The 22,966-nt window shown below is 39.7% G+C and overlaps 1 protein-coding gene across 4 annotated transcripts in view; it reads left to right on the top strand.

Annotated features, from left to right (window-relative positions):
• The window catches only part of LOC149214593 (phytyl ester synthase 1, chloroplastic-like), a 536,108-nt gene that overhangs the window by 387,806 nt on the left and 125,336 nt on the right, over positions 1 to 22,966 (top strand). Inside the window, exon 13 of one of the 4 annotated variants that reach the window (XM_089392340.1) lies at positions 3,550 to 3,984. The exons of the other annotated variants lie outside the window; for them this stretch is intronic. Coding sequence (XP_089248466.1) covers positions 3,550 to 3,560 — 11 coding nt within the window. The 3' untranslated portion in view covers positions 3,561 to 3,984. Of the gene's footprint in view, positions 1 to 3,549; positions 3,985 to 22,966 lie in introns of those variants that run through there. 4 annotated transcript variants of the gene reach the window in all.

The following is a 22,966-nucleotide window of genomic DNA, read 5'->3' as shown; positions in this document are numbered from 1 at the left end:
TTAGCATGTGGAACTAAGAGGATTTGGAACCATACAAACTTCAAATTGCCATAAGTCCTTACCCCTTTGGATTTTTTCGAAGTGCCTTATACCATTGGAGAGGTCTCTGAGAGGAATATACAGCTATACTCTTTGCATCAAGACTTGAGTTGATATACTATAGGAAAATTTCCTTCAAAGATAGGCTCCATCCTTGACTTTAGCTAGGAAACAACATCTATTAGTACGCTTACCAAGGCTTATACTCATTAAGCTCCAATTGAGTAGGAAACTCATTCAACTGCAATTTCTAATCAATGTCAATATTGCAAATGATATCATCCTATGATTGTCATCACTAAGGTTGACATAAATGCCAAAATAACAATGCCAACAATATCCCCCGTTTTCCTTGATGTTAATCTCCCCTTGTAGCTAATATCTATCTCTCTCCCTTTGACATCAATGGCAAAGGGAAACATCTATTTCTCTCCCCCATATATCTAACCATATATTTTTGGTAAGGCACTTGAATTCTACCATACAATCTCAGCTACAACCACAATGTCGGACAGTCACATATGCAACCAAAGCATTAGTAAACATACCTCCTACTATTATCCTACAAAACCCAGAGATGGAGTTGATTAATAGGGGGATCCAACTCTTGCTCGTTCTTCAAATTGAATTTTTATTACTTTAATATATATATATATATATATAACAATGGGCTTAATTTTTGTTTTCCTTCGTAGGCCCACATAGAATAAAGAGGAAATATGTCAATTGTAGGTTTATTCCTTTATCTGAACTTGATGGATTATTTATGGAAAATGACACCTTGGAGTCTACTTTGAGCATCTTCAGACTCTCTAAAACTGAATGCTCCGAGCACAAGCTGACCCAAACTTGTTAAAATCAATGGGATAGCAGCAGTTAGGGATATGTCAAGTACAGATTTGTTCTTTTCCTATCTTGGTAGAATACTTATGGAAAGGAAGCCCCCTAGAGTCTACTTTGAACTCTTCACACTCCCTAAAAAATGAAGACTCCGAGCAATCACTGATCTCGGCTCGTTAAATTGGATGGGAAAGTAGTAGTTAGGGATTTTCCAAGTACAATTTTTTTCTATTCTAGTCTTGGCAGACTACTTATGGAAAGGAAACCCCCTAGAGTCTACTTTGAGATTTTTTAGACTCCCCAAAAATGAAGACTCCGAGCGAAGACTAACCAAACCACAAATCCGTCTCGATCAAACTGATCGGTAACTAGCATGCTATCAAAACCCTTTGTGAGATTTACCTATACAAACACAACCCCAATCAATAATATACTTTCACATGTACATAATCAAATACAAACCTTCGAAGTCTTTCAAACAACATATGTTGCTTCTCAACACAACAGAAATATCAACCGAATCTTTGACAAAAAATTCCCTAATCATACACTTTCCTTTGCTACTTCACATGTAGCAACATATCCTTCATTCTCCAATCAAAACTATGCTATACCCTCCCTCTCAACTAGGAATCTTTCCTTTATCTAGGCTCCCTCTTAATCTTGCGAGATCAACTTCTTTACTTCGACATAGGAGAATATTTTGTGGCTTCCGATCATTTTCATCAGAGTTTTCATCATTCACATCATGCTTATCAATGAACATCTTCACCATATTGAAGATTGTGTACATGTACAACTTAGATAACGAGTACAACCAAATCGAAGCATGAAGTTAGCCATGTCAGAATTAGGAAAGCATTTCAACCTTTTATATATCAGATACCCAAAATTAATTACAAACAAGAGACACATACTCTTCAACATCTCGCTAGGGACTTTGACATAAACCCTAGACTACTTCATAACAACCTTCATTACATCTAGGGTTTCAATGTTTCTTCCAAAGGTATGACATACCTTTCCTCATAGAAAACCCTAGAAACAATTCAAACAAATATATATCAATAAAGAATTTAACAAATTTCAGAATTCATATGTTAGACTTCCCACTAGGGTTTCATACAAATCCTAGATTTCATACATGGGAGTTAATCAATCAAAGCCATTCACAACGTAGTCATCAACATGATCAGCTTCCACTAGGATTAGTTGTAAACCTTAGGTTTTTTTTTTAATCAGACATTAATCACAACTAAAGCTCAGATTTCAACGATCTTATACAAATATCAAATTATCACATTGTCATCAGAGATTTTTACTTCTACTAAGATTTAACTCCAAAACCATAGAATTTCACAAATACTATCATCCTAGAGAAACAAGCATTGACTAGGGCTTAGTTCCAAATCCTAGGATTCATTATCACCGATAAATAGATCAACTCATACATCTAGGACTTCATCATCATGCATAGGCATTTCATATCATGCGTTAGTCAAACCCAACTTGACAAATATCAATGAGAGTTAGACATACAACAAACTTGATTAGACTAGGGTTTGATCAGACAAACACACATTCCAAGGAAATCATTTCTAAGACATTATAAGGGTCTCGCTTGCACATTCCACCAAACCCTAATGAGTTAGGGTTTCAATATAAGAACATAGCAAACCCAAAATTACCAAAACTTCAAGAATTTGTGATTTTAGACTTAATCATTCAACCCTAACAAGTTAGGTTTTCCTTACCATACCAAAAATCCCAAACATGAAATCATCAATTAAAAACTTCAAATAGAATTTTTCAATAATCCTAAGTAGTTTATGGTTTTAGACATTCACATTAGCATACCCTTAGGTTAGAGTTTTCCAGAGAACCTATCTAGGGTTCTATAAAATCAGTTAAGAATATGAGTGGGGTAGATTTATCAAGTGATGAATCACCCAAAATAAGAATCAATATGATTTAATATGGTTGTACATAACAATGTTAGTAATAGATTGTCAAATGAATAAAACATTTAAAGAAATCAATGTTTTGTGGTTTAAGGCATACCTTTGACAAACCTTACCTTGGGTGGCTTTCTTCAATACTCCTTGAGGGTATAGAAGATGTTTTTCTAATTAAGACATTAGAGGGAGAATGGTGATTAGTATTAATATAATCAAAACTTAAACAAGTACATGAAACCAAAAACTGAAAGGAAATGAGATACTTATCTTTGGGAGATGTTGGGGGCTCCCTCCAAAGTGTTTAAAGGATACCTATAAACTTATAAAACAAAATAAAATGTCTTTTCCAAAAGCATGTTAAAACTTATAGATTCTAAAACATCAAAAATACAAAATAGGACATCTAAGACTAAAAACAAAGGACTTAGTAGTGCAAGTCCTTTATGTCAGATTCTTCGGCTTTGGCTTTCTTTAAATCTTCTTCTTCAACAATGTTAGCCTGATCTCTTTCTCTCTTTTTATTTCTTATGTTGTTGGGACAATCACTTCTGTAGTGACCCACTTCTTATGGCATTGATAGCATTCTTCCTTGGACATGTCAACTTTATTCCTTGGTCCTTTCGATTTCTTTCCGTTATGTTGAACAATGTAGGGATTTGAAACATCTTCGGAATTGGCAACTAATGGAATACTTAATTCTTCTTGACTGCAGGCAGTCCATAGTTCTTCAAAAGTGGGAGCTTCCTTCCAACTGTTAAGTCGTGCAACAAATTCACCCCAAGAAGGTGGCAATCCTAATAGAGCAGTGATCACAAGTTCTTTGTCTAGAATGATCTCATCAATGGCCAAAAGATCATCTCTGATTCTTGCTATATTTACAAAGAAGGAGGTCATTGTGTGTTCTTTATTTCGTCTTTGTGGTCCTTAGCTCATTCTTCAAACTTGCTACTTGACCAATGTTATTAATAGTGAATAGATTTGACAAGGCTTCATACATTTCCTGAGCATGATTGATCTTGGCCATGAATGGGACAAGGTTGTCTTTTATTCTTTCTACCATTAGAGTCATGGCCACCAATTCTAGTTCTTTGAACTTTCCTTTGTCAGCATCACTAGAGTCTTATGTAGGCTTCTTTACTTTTCATTTGACCAAGTCTAGAACCTTGTTCTTTCAAGGATGAGATCAATCCTCTTTTTCCAAGACTTGTAGTTAGAGGCTCCTTCAATTTTTATTTCTCCCTTAATTGTATTAGACATTGTCTTTGAAGATGGTAGAATTCTTTCCTTGAATAACCCTTTTGAATGATTCCTTGATTAATTGCTTGAGACTGCCTTTTTCTTCTTTCTTCACCAAAGCTCTAATACCATGTTAGAAAATCAGAAAAGAAGAAAGATTTTCTTATACTTGATAATTAATTGTGATGCTCTTGACTTCTTATTAGTTTTTATTTATATCTTATTTCTTTAGTTCATCAAGAAATTACCAAAGAAAAAGCACATAAAACAGTGGACACCAGATATAGGCACTATGTCAGGGAAAATTCCCCCTCCAGGGGAAAACCCAGTCAAAATTCTCTTCCTTTCAATAGTATTCTTTGAGAATCTTCACCTTAGACAGAGACAAGACTTTCCCTCCATACCAAGTCAACCTCCCAGATCTTCTACGTCTTTTCCAACAACTTCAACTATGTAGCAGCTTCCGGCATTAGGCAACTTCTGACATCAACGAAACTTGAAAGACTTTGAAGAGATCAAGTCCTCCAAGAAGGGTCTCTTTAAAAGTACAATGACTTTATTGACTTAGAATAAATACTATAAGTCGTCAATGGGGACTTTACATGATGACTCAAGCATGAAACCCATGCTTTAATAAGTCATAATAATAATAATAATAATAATAATAATTCTCTTCTTTATTCTTTTGACAAGTACATTACAAGATGACTCAAATACATTAAATATTTATGGTAGCATCGGATGTGCTCTAAGTCTCAAATTTTGCAAGGATGTTTGGACACATGTATTCCAAAGAACCAAAAAAGCGTTTTGGGAAATTCCACCCAGAGATAGTTTTATTAAAACAATTAATTATTTTTAATAGGACCCTAAGTCTAAACTTAGGAAAATAAAATAATTAATGGGAATTAATCTAACTTTGGGTGTAACTTCTAGAAGAAGACGAGGATCAAGCAGAAATGATCTTAGCCATTGATTAGCTTCTAATCTGGGCCATTGAATGTAAACGAGGAGATTATTTAAGGAAGCTTGAGGTTCATTTGGAAAACACATAGAGAGTTCATAAGATCAAATTTTTGAAGCATAGCAGCTACAGGAAGAGAATTTCGAAGTGAGCTTTTGTAGAGAGGGGAAGAGGGAGCTTTGGCTGGAGGAACTTCTCCAGAGCCAAGGATACTCAGAGAGAGGGTGACGCAGAGCCAAGAAGGGCTCACGCAGGCCCCATGCAGAGCAATGTAGTAGCTTCCAGCGCAGAAGTCCGAGTTTGCTGAGGAAGATGACGTTTCTGAGCCGGGAGGGCTAGAAAAGTCTTCTAAAGGAAGATCAATTCTCAGTTAAGCTGATGCAAAGCCCATGCAAGGGCAACACAGAAGTAGTTGGCGAACTTGTGGTTTAGCGGCCGGATCAGCGGGGACTTGCAGTGTAGAGTGAGGTAATCTCACCAGTTTCTTCTGCCAAGTGATTTTCTCTGTAACTAGATTGCTAGAAAATCATCTAGTAGTTCTATTCAAAAATACTTCAGCTTAATAATAAAAACCCTTAGATATGCTTCACCGGTTTTCCCGCATTGGGTTTTTCCGGGGACGTTTGTCCAAAAATAACTGTGTCATTTGTGTGTATCTTTCTCTATTGTTCAGTTTCTTATTTCGTCATATTATTTAAATCATGTAGGATGCAGTGTATGTATTTTGATGTTTTCCATAGGAAACTATAAATAACTTGTTCATGTAAAATCTAACAAGTAGAAGAAATATCATCAGTGCTGCAATAGGAATTCTCGGGTTTAAGGAATTTTCTCATGGTATCAGAGGGAGTTCAGGTGAAGCAAGAAGAACAGTGCCAACGAACCCAGTGTTGAGTAGAGAAGGAGTTTAAAATAGCCAAGGAGGTAGCAGTTCGAATCCCCATAGGGGTTTGTGCAGTCCAAGCTGGAGGGCTGAAGTTTCGAGGAAAGTCTCTCTTTGAGTGAGTCCACAGAGAGGAAGGGCTTCTAGATCGATATTTTGTCATGGAAGTGTTGGCACTATGATTATGAGGTGTTGTACTTGATGGCAACTCACTCATGTGGCAAAACCCTGTTCTGGCTCTCAAAATGATGAAAAATAAGGGGTTCGCAGGGACATCGTTCAAAAGGTGCGGACCCGCAGGCACGCCATTCACCAAGTGCGGTCATGTCCGCAGGTTATTCGAACAGAAGGTGCGGACCCCAGTCCACTCACTCCAATGCAGAGAAAGCGCACACACGTGGGAATTCTTATGTCTGGCCCATGGTATTTAGCCCGACGTTCATGATCCTATGGTTTTGGCCCGTGGTATAAGATCTAAATTATTGAACCCCGATTTGGATCCCTTGTATTGGTTTTCGATGGTTTTGTCCCATGGTGTGAATAAGGCCTATAAAAAGGAAAGGAGATCACTTGGCTAGTCACTTGTGAAATTTGAATATCTTAAGATCTGAAATTTTGGGGTGATCGGTTTTAAAAGCTAGATCTAAATCAAGGTGAAATTTAGGTGAATCTATCGATAGGTCGTGATCTCTCGGGCGCATGATTAGATCTGTGAATCTGACTGACTGTATCACATTGGAGGACTGTTAATTTGGCTCTATTCAAAGGTCCATAGGCGATCCACAGCGCAGGTATGGGGGGTCCGCAGTGCAGCAGAAGGCGTAGGTGCGGGGGTCCGCAGCGAAGCAGAAGGCGTTGGTGCGAGGTATGCAGCGCAGCATAAGGCACAGTGCGGAAGTATGCAGAGGAACAGAAGGACCAGATGCGTAGGTACGTTGTCAGGTAGACTGTGCAGGTGCGGATCTGAGCAGAGGTACGCAGTGCAGCAGAAGGAGTAGGTGCGGAGGTACACAGAGCAGAAGAAGGACCAGGTGCGGATCTGCACAGTTTAGACACAGAAGAGCTGTGGATATTCGCAGGTTTCTATTGGTGAAGTTGCAGACTTTTCTTGAAATATTTGTTGGCTGTCTTTTATCTATTTTTGAAGAGTTCTGGGTTTAGATTACTGGTATTGCTGATCTGGTTACTGCATTCTGAGAAGTTATTGGTTGATTGAAAAGGAGATTGATTGATTCACATGTACTTGATGATTATTTGATGTTCATGGATCCAGTTTGAAAATTTATGAAAAGTGGTCCTTGGAAGAAAAGAAGTAGGGGGTTGTAGCTCCCTTCCAGGAGAGACTGGAAAACGAGAGAGGGTTGTAGCTCTCAGTAGGTTGCAGCCTGCATACTGGTAAAGGACTGCACCAGTACAAAATCATTTTCAAGGAAGTTTCTAATTGAAAGAAGATAGAGACATATTGCAGCAGGTGGTTTTCACCCACATTGGTTTTCCACCTTATATCTGGTGTTCTTTGGTGTGATTATCTGTTTTTCTTGTTCTTGCTCATTATTATATGGTACTGACATACAATCTAATGATCAATATCTGAAGAATAAATCAAAGTATAAATCTGGAAGATATATTGAAAAGAATTTGATAACACTAATTCACCCCCCCCTCTCAGTATTATTTCCAACAATTGGTATCAGAGCAGGTCCTTCTAAAGAAGCTTGATCGCTTGAAGGAAGATCCATCATCATTAGCAACTATGAGAGAGAAGCATCTATCAGGCCACCGATTTTTGATGGGACAAACTTCGTATATTGGAAGGTAAGAGTTACTGCCTATCTTCAATCACTTGGTATAGAAGTCTCGGATATCATAGATATAGGGTACACTTTTCCTTCAACAACTCCTACAGATCCAGCTGAGAAGAAGAAATATGAAACAAATGCAAAAGCAGTCAGTACCTTATTAGGATGCCTATCTCAATCAGAATTTGTCAAGGTAATGCAGTATAAATCCGTAAAAGAAATATGGGACAAGATTGTTCTGAGCTATGAAGGAGATGAATAGGTAAAACGAGAAAAACTTCAAACCCTCAGGATTCAGTATGAAAATCTCAGAATGCACAATGATGAAAGTGTGGCTAACTATTTCCTTCGTGTAGATGAGATTGTTAATTGTATGAAAAACTTGGGTGAATAAATAAAAGAGGTTGTTGTGGTTGAAAAAGTTCTAAGATCTTTGTCCCCTAGGTTTGAATCTAAAGTTTCTGCAATAGAAGAAAAGGAGAATCTACGAAACCTTACCATGTCACAGCTACACGGGATTCTAACTACTTATGAAATGAGGAAAGGAGGACCATCAAACAGGGGAGAAGCAGATTTCAAGGCTTCAGGCAAAGGAGACTACTATGAGTTAGGACATGCGTCAGAAGAGGAAGAAGAATCAAATTTTGTCAAAAACCTTCAACGGGGTACTGGAAGATTCAAAGGTAAGTTACCTTTCAAATGTTTTGCTTGTGGGAGAGTCGGTCACTATGCTGCCAAATGTCCTCATAAGGATAAAACTGACAAAGGGAAGGAACCTGTTAGATGGAACAAGAAACAGAATGTAACTAAGAAAAGTTACTACACTCATGAAGATAGTGATGGTCTTTCAAATAGTGATGAAGATGAACGAGGTAATAACTATAAACTTTTAATGGCTTTTGAAGATGATGATTACATGGATGCTATAGATGTGGATGGCTTTTATGAAGAGATTTCTAGACTCAAAACATGTTTAGAAGAAAAGAATGTGATTATTGATACTCTGCAGTTCCAACTTGATGAAAAAGAAAAATTTCTTGAGAAGTTAGAATGTGAAATTGTTGGCCTTAGAAAAGAAATTGAGAAAACAAAGGCTCTTAATCTTAAATTTGTTAAAGGATCTGAAACTCTGGATGAGATTATCAATGTACAACGTTCTCCACTAATCAAGACAGGTCTGGGGTATAATGGAGAAGCATCTCAAGCATCCACCTCAAAGAGTTATCTCAATGCAGCAAGGAGGAATGAGCAAAAGCCCAATGGAGATCACCAGGTAAAACAGGGACGAATTACATCAAGAATAAACAAAGACTACCAGGTAAATCAGGGGCAATCCACCTTAAGGATGAACAAAAGCTACAGCCAGCCACAGGTAAAATCTTCTCAAATTGCCTCAAGAATGGACGACAATAGAAACTACAATCATTTGGCAGGTAGATTTGATAATCGCATAAGTTTCTTCAATGGCCAATGTTTCTCTTGCCATAACTTTGGCCACAAAGCAGCTCAATGTGTTGCCTATAAAACAATCATGACTAGAGAAGCTCAAAAACAAAGAAGTATGACTGGGATCACGAAAAGGACCTATAACAACTTCTCGGCCCTTGAAAATGAAATTGAATGTTCTATTTGTAATAACTTTGGTCATGAAGATTCTGAATGCAGGAGCAGGTTTTGGTAGACAAAGGAACAACCCTCAAGTACCAGAACATGGAAAATAAAGGAACCACAACCAGAAAGATGTGGGATAGCTTTTTATGCAGAAGGACAGGAAAACCAATGGTACATTGACAGCGGATGTTCGAAGCATATGACAGGTGATAAAGAAAAACTTGAATCATATAGTGCTTTAGAAAAGGGAAAGAAAGTTTCTTTTGGAAATGATACCCCTGCAGTCATAAAAGGAAGAGGCACTGCTCAGTTGAAAGAAAAGGTCAAAGCTGGAAATGTTTTGTATGTTGATGGCTTGAAGCATAATCTACTGAGTGTCAGTCAGATGTGTGATCAAGGAACTAAGGTAATATTTCGATCAAATGGATGTAGTGTTTGTGATCTTGATACAGGAAAAACAGTGATCAAAGGCAGAAGAACTCCAAATAATTTATACATATTTGAAGAAGGACAACAACAATTCTATTTGAGCAAGGATGATGAACACTGGTTATGGCACCGGAGGTTGTGGCATCTAAGCTTTTCACAAATAAGGAAAGCATGCAAATACTAGGCAGTTCGTGGTCTTCCAGATATCAAAATTCCAGACAACACCATATGAAAATCATGTCAGTTTGGTCAGCAAACCAGAACTAACTTCCCTGAGAAGGAAGGATCAGCCAGCAGGCCTCTTGAACTAGTCCATACAGATGTATGTGGTCCATTTAGGACAAGGTCACCTCGAGGAGAAGAATACTTTATATTATTCATTGACGACTTCTCCAGGATGGTTTAGTTAGGACTTATGAAACACAAAGACGAAGCATTCAAAAAATTCAAATCTTTCAAAGCCTTGGCTGAAAAAGAATCAGATCACAAAATTAAGTGCCCCAGGTCTGACAGAGGTGGGGAGTTTACCTCAAATGATTTTTTCGATTTCTGTGAAGAACATGGAATAAGAAGGGAATTCTCTACAACTAGGACTCCTCAGCAAAAAGGAGTGGTGGAAAGGATGAATAGAACGGTTCAACAAATGGCTCGTGCTATGCTTGATGAGTATGGAACTCCTGCAACCTTCTGGGGTGAAGATGCATTTGCTGCGGTTTTTATTCTCAACAAAACAAATGTACGAGTGAACAACACTCAAACTCTTCATGAGCTCTGGTATGGTAAGACTCCTTCGGTAAAGCACTTCAAAATTTTTGGAAGCAAATGCTATATTAAGAATAATGATGAACAACTTGGAAAACTTGAACCTAGAGCAGATGAAGGCATTCTCCTTAGTTATTCTCCCCACAGCAAAGCATATAAGTGTTACAATAAAAGACTTGGAAGAATTGTTGACAACATTGATGTGGTGGTTGATGAAAAAGGAAACATTCCTAGGCAAGTAAATTATGAAAATATCGAAGAGGATGAAGACTACCCTCCAAATCAGATTGGAGATGAAGAAGAACCTCAAGAGGCACCAGAGGAACAGACAAGGATAGAAGAGAAGACTCCATCCAGGTATATTCAAAAGAATCATCCAGAATCTCAAATCTTGGGGCAAAAGGAGGCAGGCATACAAACAAGAAGAACAATTGCAGAAGCTTCAAGCTATTTGGCATTACTCTCCTCCACTGAACCACAAAATGTAAGAGAGGCATGCAAAGATGAATGTTGGGTCAAGGAAATGGATGAAGAACTTGAGCAAATCGAAAAGAAAAACACTTGGGAGTTGGTTCCTAGACTAAAAGATAAGAATGTCATAGGGACAAAATGGATCTTCAAAAATAGATTGAATGAAAGTGGGGAAGTAATTAGAAACAAGGCCAGACTTGTTTGTAAAGGGTATGCTCAACAAGAAGGAATAGACTTTGAAGAAACTTTTGCTCCCATTGCTAGACTTGAGGCCATCCGAATGTTCCTTTCTCTCTCAAGCTTTTAGAAGTTCAAAGTATTTCAAATGGACGTGAAATCAGCCTTTCTGAATGGAGACTTAGAAGAAGAGGTGTACATTGAGCAACCAGATGGTTTCATTCTTGGGAATGATCCAGATCTTGTATGCAGACTAAAAAATGATCTTTATGGTCTTAAATAGGCTCCAAGGGCTTGGTACTATCGTTTGGACAAATATCTTCATCAACAAGACTTTTCAAAGGGATCAACAGATAGCAATCTTTATATAAAAATTGAAAATGACAAATTACTAATACTTGTTGTGTATGTAGATGATATTATCTTTGGTAGCAATGAAGAAACTATGAGTCAAAACTTTGCCATGGTGATGCAGAAAGAATTCGAGATGTCATTACTTGGAGAGCTGGCATATTTTCTTGGTCTACAAATCCAACAAAATGAAGGCGGTATCTTTTTGTCTCAAACCAAGTACCTCAAGCAGATTTTGAAGAAGTATGGCATGGAAGATTCAAAACCAGTATGTACCCCTATGGTTACAGGATGCAACCTCTGTGCAAATGATGAATCAGCAACAGTACATCAACCAACCTATAGATCCATGATTGGAAGTCTACTTTATTTGACAGGTAGCCGACCAGACATCATGCATGCAGTGGGAATAGTTGGAAGATTTCAAGCAAATCCCAAGGAAACTCATCTTCAGGCAGTTAAGAGAATCTTCAAGTACCTTCAAGGAACTCAAAACTATGGCTTGTGGTATCCTAGAGATACAAATCTCACACTTCATCCTTATACAGATGCAGATTGGGCCGGAAGCGTGGATGACAGGAAGAGCACAAGTGGTGGTGCATTATTTATGGGTTCCAGATTAGTATCTTGGTTAAGCAAGAAACAGATTTCGATTGCTTTATCTACAGCTGAAGCGGAATATGTGGCTGCTGCATTTTGTTGTACTCAACTCCTTTGGATGATGCAGACCTTGCAGGATTTTCAAATCACTTGTACACCACCTATCTCCATCTTTTGTGATAATACAAGTGCTATCAGCGTTTCAAAGAACCCAATCATGCATTCAAAGACCAAGCATATACCTATCAAATATCATTTTCTTCGGGAACAAGTGCTTGAACAAAAGGTCAAGTTGGAGTATGTTCCTTCTAATGAACAAGTTGCTGATATACTCATCAAACCACTGCCCAGGGAGACTTTTGAATACCTCAGGCAAAAGCTGGGGGTAGTTGATGCATCATCTTGTTGTTGAATCTCATCTGTTTCAGAGATTGTTGGTTGTACGCGAATTTCATATGGGGTATACGCGTACATTGCTGGTTTATGGATTGGTCGAAGATCGAACAGCACAGGTTCAGGGGGAGCATATATCCTTCTAATAATGCATTGTTGGCATTATGGTACAAGATCTTGGATGAGAAAGTACAGAAGGAGAACATGGATGCTGATCTGAATAGTGCTTCTAATATGTCTCTATCTCTTTTGTCAAGGTCATTTATGGTGTATGGTGGATCATGGTTCTTCTTGAAGAATATTTTTTTTGCAGATTTGGTCTATAGTCAAGGGGAGCTCATTCAGAAATTTCAGCAGGCACTCAGGGGGAGTATGGACAGCGAAGGAAGAGAATATCTTGGTCCGCCCTTTGCCCTTGATGTCAAAGGGGGAGAATGACTTTGAGGATCTTGGGGTTGCCGTCAAGTCCAAAAGGGGAGATTGTTGGCATTATGATTCAGGTTTGGCATTATGATTATGAGGTGTTGTACTTGATGGCAACTCACTCATGTGGCAAAACCCTGTTCTGGCTCTCAAAATGATGAAAAATAAGGGGTTTGCAGGTACACCGTTCAAAAGGTGCGGACCCGCAGGCACGCCATTCACCAAGTGCGGTCATGTCCGCAGGTTATCCGAACAAAAGGTGCGGACCCCAGTCCACTCACTCCAATGCAGAGAAAGCGCGCACACGTGGGAATTCTTATGTCTGGCCCATGGTATTTAGCCCGACATTCATGATCCTATGGTTTTGGCCCGTGGTATAAGATCTAAATTATTGAACCCCAGTTTGGATCCCTTGTATTGGTTTTCGATGGTTTTGTCCCATGGTGTGAATAAGGGCTTGCCTATAAAAAGGAAAGGAGATCACTTGGCTAGTCACTTGTGAAATTTGAATATCTTAAGATCTGAAATTTTGGGGTGATCGGTTTTAAAAGCTAGATCTAAATCAAGGTGAAATTTAGGCGAATCTATTGATAGGTCGTGATCTCTCGGGCGCATGATCAGATCTGTGAATCTGACTGACTGTGGCACATTGGAGGACTATTAATTTGGCTCTATTCAGAGGTCCGCAGGCGATCCACAACGCAGGTGCAGGGGGTCCATAGCGTAGCAGAAGGCGCAGGTACGAGGGTCTGCAACGAAGCAGAAGGCACTGGTGCGAGGTACGCAGCACAGCAGAAGGCACAGTGCGGAGGTACGCAGAGGAACAGAAGGACCAGGTGCGGAGGTACGCTGTTAGGTAGACAGTGCAGGTGCGGATCTGAGCAGAGGTACGCAGTGCAGCAGAAGGAGTAGGTGCGGAGGTACGCAGAGCAGAAGAAGGACCAGGTGCGGATCTGCGCAGTTTAGACACAGAAGAGCTGCGGATATTCACAGGTTTCTATTGGTGAAGTTGCGGACTTTTCTTGAAATATTTGTTGGCTGTCTTTTATCTATTGCTGAAGAGTTCTAGGTTTAGATTACTGGTATTGCTGATCTGGTTACTACATTCTGAGAAGTTATTGGTTGATTCATTGGTTGATTGAAAAGGAGATTGATTGATTCACATGTCCTTGATGATTATTTGATGTTCATGGACATAGTTTGAAAATTTATGAAAAATGGTCCTTGGAAGAAAAGAATTAGGGGGTTGTAGCTCCCTTCCAGGAGAGACTGGAAAACGAGAGAAGGTTGTAGCTCTCAGCAGGTTGCAGCCTACGTACTGGTAAAGGACTGCACCAGTACAAAATCATTGTAAAGGAAGTTTCTAATTGAAAGAAGATAGAGACATATTGCAGCAAGTGGTTTTCACCCACATTGGGTTTCCACCTTATATCTGGTGTTCTTTGGTGTGATTATATTTTTTTCTTGTTCTTGCTCATTATTATATGGTACTGACATACAATCTAATGATCAATATCTGAAGAATAAATCAAAGTATAAATTTGGAAGATATATTGAAAAGAATTTGATAATACTGATTCACCCCCCCCGCTCAGTATTATTCCCAACAGGAAGAGGGAGCAACGCTGAGCCTCAGCGTGAGGAAGAGCTAGTGGGACGCAGTTTTTCTGTAGGGTGTTTTGCTGGGCAGAAAGACATCAGAAGAGAGAGGAGAAGCGCAGTGAGGGAATTTTTCCTCAGGAGACTTCCTGCCAAGAAGTCTATTTTCTTATTGCCTGAGAAACAACAATAGGAGATAGAGAGGAGCAGTTTGACATTTTCGTGGCAAAGATGGCAACTAGTGGTTTGAGGGATCAGGATAGATTGGACAGAGCATCCAACTATGTCATTTGGAAGGCAAGGATGTCATTCCTTCTAGATGAGCATTCCCTCAAGACATATGTCAACAATGTGGCGGTTGAGCCCGTAGATCCAAATTCGATGAAGAAGTACAAGGCAGAAATGGCGAAGACAAAGAGAATGATCCTCGATGGAGTGAAGGATCATGTAGTCTATCACATCGCTAGCAGAGGAACTGCTAAGGGGATCTGGGATGCGTTGTCTACACTATATGAGGGATCTTCCGAGAAGTGAAAGATGTACTTAGAGCAGAAACTGAGATCTGCACAGATGCAGAAGGGGGAGCGCATAGATCTGTTCCTCACAAAGCTTCAGGAGACCCAGAACGCGTTAGCAGATGTGGGGCCTACACCTCAAGGGTATGAGATGGTGAGACTGGCCCTAAACTCAGTCTTAGAAGAGTGGCAAGTCTTTGTCTAGAGCATCCTGGGCAGGGCAGCTTTGCTAGACTAGGATAGTATGTGGGCAACTCTCAAGCAAGAGGCGTTGAGGAGAGACTTGGTCAAGTGTAAACTTGACGAAAGAAGCAAGAGTGGGTCGAAGGCCAAGGAGGATGAGAATGCAACCCTTGCATCGAATAGGAAACAGTAGCAAATGAGGTGGAAGAAGAACGTATGAAAGATCAAATGCTTTAGGTGTGGTGAAATGGGTCACTACGCAACACAATGTCCTCTCAGAAAGAAGGAAAAAGATGAGAAGCATGATTGGAAGGCTGCACCTGCCAAGATCGAGGAGGAGGAGCTCGCCATGACAACCGAGATACCTCCATGATGGAGGTGGGTTGATTTAGAGTTATATTTCAAAAGAACTATGGATGGGAAGGATCCTTGAGTAGCCCACCTCTCAGATCAATACCTTGCTACGGGAGCCTAGATCAGTAGTAGTGGGATGGAATGAGTGTCAGATAGTGCAAAGGAGTGTTGGAGCGACAGATGCAGTGGCTAGAACGCCAATTCTGAGTAGCGTAGTGTAGAGTTGTAGCAGTGCAGGGAACCACATTGCAATAGCACCAACAACCCAGTGACTTCAGAGGGATAGCGTGTAACTAGCAGCAGTCATATCTTCAGCATCAAGATGCATCTACGCTGAACACGGATGCAAAAATTCAGAGGGAGTTGTAGTATGGATGCAGTGTTGACAGTGGCAGGGTCAGCAGCAGTATAGATGCAGCATTAGTGCAGCAGTTGGTGGACAAGATGTTAGAAATCATCAGTGCAGAAGGAGATGTTCCAGAACAGAGTGATGTTTTAGCAGGTTACATTGCTAGAGCACATTCCTCGCTAAGAGGGAGTGTTGATTTATGGTAGCATCAGATGTGCTCTAAGTCTCAAATTTTGCAGGGAGGCTTGGGCACATGTATTTCAAAGAACCTAGAAAGCGTTTTTGGAAATTCCACCCGGACATTGTTTTATTAAAATAATTAATTATTTTAATGGCACCCTAAGTCTAAACTTAGGAAAATAAAATAATTAATGGGTATTAATGTAACTGCGGGTGTAACTTCTAGAAGAAGATGAGGATCAGACAAAAATGATCTTAGCCATTGATTACCTTCTAATCTGGGCTGTTGAATTTCAATCGGGAGATTATTTAAGGAAGCTTGAGGGTCATTTGGAAAACACACAGAGAGTTCAGAAGATCAAATTTCTGAAGCAAAGCAGCTGTCGGAAGAGGAATTCGAAGTGAGCTTTTGTAGAGATGGGAAGAGGGATTTTTGGCTAGAGGATCTTCTTTGGAGCCAAGGATACTCAACAGAGAGGTACATAGAGGAGGCAATGCAGAATGCAAAGAGGGTGACGTAAAGCTAGGAAGGGCTCACACAGGCCCCACTCAGAGCGGCGCAGTAGCTTCCAATGCAGAAGTCCAAGTTTTCTGAGGAAGTTGACCTTTCTGAGCCAAGAGCGTTGGAAAAGGATTCTGAAGGTAGATCAATTCTCAGTTGAGCTGATGGAGGGCCTGAGAGGCTGACATAGGGCCCACATAGGGGTAGCGCTGAAGTAGCAAAGGAACTCATGGTTCAGCTACCAAATCAGCTGGGACTTGCAGTGTAGAGTGAGGTAATCTCACCAGTTTCTTTTGCCAAGTGATTTTCTATATAACTGGATTGTCGGAAGGGAATCCAGTAGTTGTATTCAGAAATAATTTTGCTTAATAATAAAACCCCTCAGATCTGCTGCACCAGTTTTCCCACATTGGGTTTTTCCGAGGACGTTTGTCAAAAAATAACTTTCATTTGTGTGTATCTTTATCTATTGTTTAGTTTCTTGTTTCAGCATATTATTTAAATGGTGTAGGCTGCAATGTATGTATTTTGATGTTTGCCATAGGAAACTTCAAATAACTTGTTCATGTAAAATGTAACAAGTAGAAGAAATATCATTAGTGCTACAGTAGGAATTCTTGGTTTAAGGAATTTTCACAAATTGAACCTAGTTACATTTTTCAACAACCTTAACAATATAAATATATCATCATGGCGCATCAACATAACATTTTTTTTTTAAATAAGATGTATTTCCCAAAAATAAAAATGAAAAATAATATTATATATCATTTAAATTCTTACATATATGTCTTTCTTTTTTGTAAATTGATCAGTCGATTTCTATTAATATCGAGATAAGAAAAGTTTACATTGCAATCACTTTCTCAATACTTTCTAGAAAACATTCTTCTGAGTAATCTAGTGAGGTTTTTTTACCACGTAGAATAAAACACAGGTGATGCAATGAACTATCCAAAAAACAAAAGTATAGAGTATCATAACAATTAGCTTTGATGCCTATCCAGTCCTGCTACTATAAACTGAAACAAGTTGGAAAAGTAAAGTATCTATCATAATACATATACTTGTCAAAAACCAAAACTGACTAAACATCCCGGAACTAAACAACCTAAATTTTACCCATTGTAGACCAACACTCAAATTTCTTGGTGGACTTTTTAGTCCAAGATTATGACTAGCGATGTGGCAGTAGAGTTGGCCTGAGGCGAGGCTTGAGCTGGAGCATTGATGACTGTGGGCCCTTCCTAGTGTTCATTTGACTATGTGTCTAAGTTTGAGACCACATAACATTCTATGTGAGATAGCCGAACAACTATATCATCCAAGTTGTATCTAATATCCCTCAGAATTCTCTTTATATCCTCCTAACCTGCAAAGAGCTTGTAGTTGTCTACTTTCTTGTCTCTAATAACCATGTTGAGAAGAGTTTCTAGTTGGTGATGAAGATTGATGGAATGAAGGAAGTGGATCCTTCGCTTATGAAACTTCCCTGAGTCTGGTACCCACTTGAGGCTACTGCGTCCTAACTCTAAATCTGAGAAGTAAACACGATCCCTAAATTCTTTAGCCTCTAACTTAATAATTTCCTTACAGACATCCATGGCCACTGCTTCAAAGAAATTTGCTACGGATTCCCAATCAAACAATCTCTGACGATGTGTCAAAGGATACCCCGAAGCGCCACCTTTGTGGCTGGGAGGGCATAGCCGTGGAGCCATAACGCAATGAACATCTTATACAAAGAGCTAACACTTGTGGTATAACTACCAACTCTAATGGGCTGAACAACGTGATATGAGGTAACAAGAGGGTTCAAGAAACATAAGGTTACACCAATGAATTTGAATATTACAATGTAGAGACAACCATAGACCCAATTAAAACCATATGGAGAAGGTACGAGGGTACTATACTCCACACACCAAGACAGGACAGCTAAAGGAAATCCTAGCAGGGTTCAATTTGAAGGGGGTTACTAAGGGGACGACTGCAACAAGTTCAAACAATGGACTAGACCTAGAATTGTGGAGAAAAAGAAAAAAGAACATTGACCCTTGTGATAAATAAACACTCGAGTTTGTAAACAAAGAAAACACAAGTGGTTATAGTCAGAAAACAATATATCACCATCGTCGATGAAACTATGACAACTCTAGACGTTAACAGTGTTACTGGAATCCCAGGAATGAATTGTAAGAGACGTTTTGAACTTTGTGAGACTATAACCAAACAGTGCTTTGACACTATGAAATAGACACCAAAAGAGACTATTGTATTGCCAAACGATGACCCAAAAATTATGAGGCTTGTTACCGCTCAAACTAGCAGGGGTCCTAAGAGGGGATCCTAAAGGGACAACTACTAGGTCAAGGGAAACAATGGAGCAATAGCCCACTGTCACCTCAGCTAAATATCCCTACTCTTTATAGACTTTCATCGATGAGAGGAGACCCAATATGAAGGGAATCACTAGATAAATAAGTCAATGAAGGGATAGAGAGTGATTCCTAAGGGCTTATTCACAAGAGAGACTCAATTTTATGGCTTGCTTGCTTGAGAAGCAAGGCATAAAGCTCTCTAAAATGGGTTTAGGGGATTTTAAGGGCTAGGGTATGAAAATAAGACTTGTAAAGGAGGGACCTAGTCTAAGAGATCCTTGTGAAAATTTGGATTCCAAATGGTCTTTGTGAAATTATCTTCTAAAGTTCGTGTGACCACACAGGACCAAGTGGACCCAAAATTAGGTCAAGGGGGTCGAGTTGATCAATCAAGGGTATGCTTGACCTAATTGAGGGGAAGAAGGGGATCAAAGGAAGAATTTTCAACAATCTTAATACAATGATCCCAATGAGGTCACTAGCCAAGGGAAACCTAGGGAAAGAAATGGTCCTCGAGCTAGGGCTTGCAATATCATGAGATCCCACCATCAAATTTGCTTCAAATTTGGAGCCCCTATAGAGAAAACTCCAGCGCATTTGTGGACAACAAATCAAAGTATTTGAATGGCTAGATTTTGAGATAATTGATACCCTAGGTGACCTATATATGAGAAAAATATGCTTTAAGGTGATCGCCTATGGAAGACCAGTGCCTACTCCTTTGGGAGAAATGGAGTCAAGAAGATTCCAATGATTAGGATGGTTTCATTTAGTCAAGGAGGCCTCTAGAACAATTTCGCATGACAATTAGGGCATGAGGAAAATTGCTTCAAGGTCTTTATACTTCAATGTGCAATATGTGATGACTTATCAAGATAAATTTCAATGAAATATCTCTAGGAACATTCACTTATTCAAACATGGCCCATAACATGATGCAATGCTAATAAAAGACAAATTTATACCCTTTCACCAAAGAAAAGCAACAAAATTTCGGCCTAGTATAGCGAAAATCCCAACATCATTTATGTGACATAGAAAAGAATGACAAAATAGCATTAAAAGAGCACTTACATGTGAAAAAAAGTATATCCAATCATCATCATATGCCAATATAGAAAATCCAAGACAAAAATGAAGATATCCAAACATCAAAATTCATCCATCCATCCAATTTCATCCTCCAAAAAGAATAGCGGAAATCTCTTAAGAGAGAATGATCAATCCAACTGATGATGATCAAATGATTCCATCGCACTTCTATGTATACACTTCCTAATGAATTATATTTATCTAATTAGGCCTAATTTAGTCCCTATAATAAAATAATGTGCATAATAACAACTTTTGGTGACAAGCCCACCAAATAGCTCAATAATACATGAGTAAGCCTCTCAAGAGAGTCAAATGATCAACTGAGTGAGTCGTTGGGCCTTTGAGGAGGCCTAATGAAGTCCAAAAGGGTTCCATGATGTAGGAATGGACTCCCATCATAATGGACAATAGGGTGGCCTCTTATTCTCCATGCAGAAACCTGTGGTGCTCCCAAGTGGGTGTGGGGGCACAAGGTCACTCTCATGGGTCTCCAAATGGATCGAAAATACTTATAGACCATATGTAAGGGATGTAGTGATGACAAAAGCCCTGCTTCTGCTGCGGGGAACAATCTTTGGACCCTGGAACATCTTCCAAGTGTATGGTCAATCTATGGAGTCAGCTGGACTTGGTGAACCAAGTGCATCATCCTCGTCCAAAAGGTGGAATAGGAGCAATCAACGAACGTTGTTGTGGATCCATAAAATAATCTTGGCTATGGTGGAGGCCCATGTCTCTCAATGATCACCCTACAAGTGCCAATGTGGCCCTCTAGAGGGCTAGGAACCCATATATGGAGACCAAGCCCCAAATGGAAATCCACCTGCAATATTGCATAAGATCCAATGTGTCCCCTTGCCCTCGAGTACAACAAATTATTATAATAATCAAGTAATAATGCTTACAAGTTATGGGATCAATGGGTCACTTCATGGTGGCATGCCCTTCCATAGTGGGCCTTGGCAAGTACAAGTGTCTCCAAGCTCAAAAAGGGGTTAACCAAGGACCCTATTAGGTGGTTTCAATGTCTATAGGGGATGGCATGTCCATAGTACATCCTTCAAGAGGTAGGTAGCAAATAATATAATGATGGAATGGGGTGGGGATTAATGGAAACATCCATACCACATGTCAAGGTACATTGGGTAGCTATAAAAATGGATGCCCACACTTGGGTATATAGGGGTAGGAGAGAGAAAATCATGGTACATAAGTTACCCCGACCTTTGTCTTTTCACCCTTCTTCATATGACCTTTTCCTTTATTGATTTTTCTTTATAATGTCTTAGGGCTTTAGGGGATGGAGAGCATGATGTGTAATATGTAGCAGTGGATACACCTTTGAGGTGGGGCAGTTCATTTCCCACTAGGGGTTGGGACAATCATGGGTTCCTTAGTTATAGAGGAGGCACATCTAGGGCCCATAGGAACCAGGGTGATGGCCATGGGTAAAGGGATAGAGCTTATGTTTGGATTTTCCCACATGCTAAATTTGTATGTCTCGACCATCTTTTACATTTTGTGGTACATTTCTTGTTGAGAGTGGCCAAATTATGATTTTTCTTTTCTTTTTAGTTGGATCAACCTTTGGGCCATTGTTCCAAGCCTGACCCAAGGTGTGGAAAAGAGGAAGGGGAGGCTAACCCTCTGTGGACCCAATGGACACATGTGGACCCATATGGGAAAATAGATTAATGGGGCTGAAATGAGTGGAAGGGTAGTGATGTAGGTGGTACAGGAAGCCAGACCACGTAACCAAAATTAGGATTTCCCATGTAGTGCCAACCCAAAGCCCAAAGGTCAGTAAAGGAGATCTCACGGGACTAGGACACGAGGATAACCACGAAATCGGGCAATGGAGACAAGAATACAAGCCTAACACACTCTTTCCATCGAATCCCCCCACCAATCCATGTCCAAAAGTGCCCATGTCAAGTAAGGAAAATTACTCAACTATACCAATGAAAGTTCATACCTTTGGGGTCGGAAGGCCCACCTTCAAATATACATTCATGACAAGTGGTTGAGAGACCACATAACTGGCTCAGGCGGTGGAGAAAATGGCAAATCTAGCTATCTGGTGGCTGTAAGGGGATGTTGGCTGCCGGCTAAGGACCATCTAGGAGAAAACATTTCTCCCATACACACTACCCATATGTGGTGGGTAACAAGGCTAGTGAAAGACCATTATTTAAACATATAAGTAAAGACTAGGAAACAAATACCTTCGCATCTGTGTGCAACATGAGAAGGTTGTTGATATACAAAGAACACTATCTAGAACCAAAACCTCTACCACCCTAAAACCATTGCCATACAAATATAAGCCACCCAAGACATAAGTGTGTGAGTGTGTAGAATAAGGATAAGCGTTGGTACACTCTCCATTGTGAGCTAGTGTAGAGAATGAACCCATAGTCCAGCCTTCCAAGACTGTTAACTATAATTTTCTCATAAATGAGCTTACCTTGGCTATCAGAGGTGACTTCAGACGCATCCAATCCGCCATGAGAGGGGAAACCCATCTCCAAACAAGCTGAACGGAACGTATAGCCGGGTGATTTACCACATGCAAGGATTATACCTCCCACCTACTCGCATTTAAGTTGCTTCGACTTAATCAATTGTACACCTTGTTGTGACATGAAATCTTGCCATGCTAGTATCATGCGCCTCCAGGTGTAAGGTCCAATGCTACCACCAAGGGTCGCCACCTTGGAGACCACATAAATTTTGCGCATGCCCATTATGACGAGGTCATCATGAATATACCACCGGCGAGTCTTAGAACCGGAAAACACCATTGTTCATACGAATTTTGATTTTTCTCCTAACTATAACAAGGTGGTTGGAAAAACATCCCATTACATAT

This window comes from Pinus tabuliformis, chromosome 1_1 (genome assembly GCF_031772625.1).
Source record: "Pinus tabuliformis cultivar Carrire ecotype Pingquan chromosome 1_1, CPIR1, whole genome shotgun sequence".
NCBI lineage: Eukaryota > Viridiplantae > Streptophyta > Pinopsida > Pinales > Pinaceae > Pinus > Pinus tabuliformis.
The sequence above is the reverse complement of the archived record's forward strand: the minus strand, read 5'-3'. Positions and strand labels throughout refer to the sequence as shown.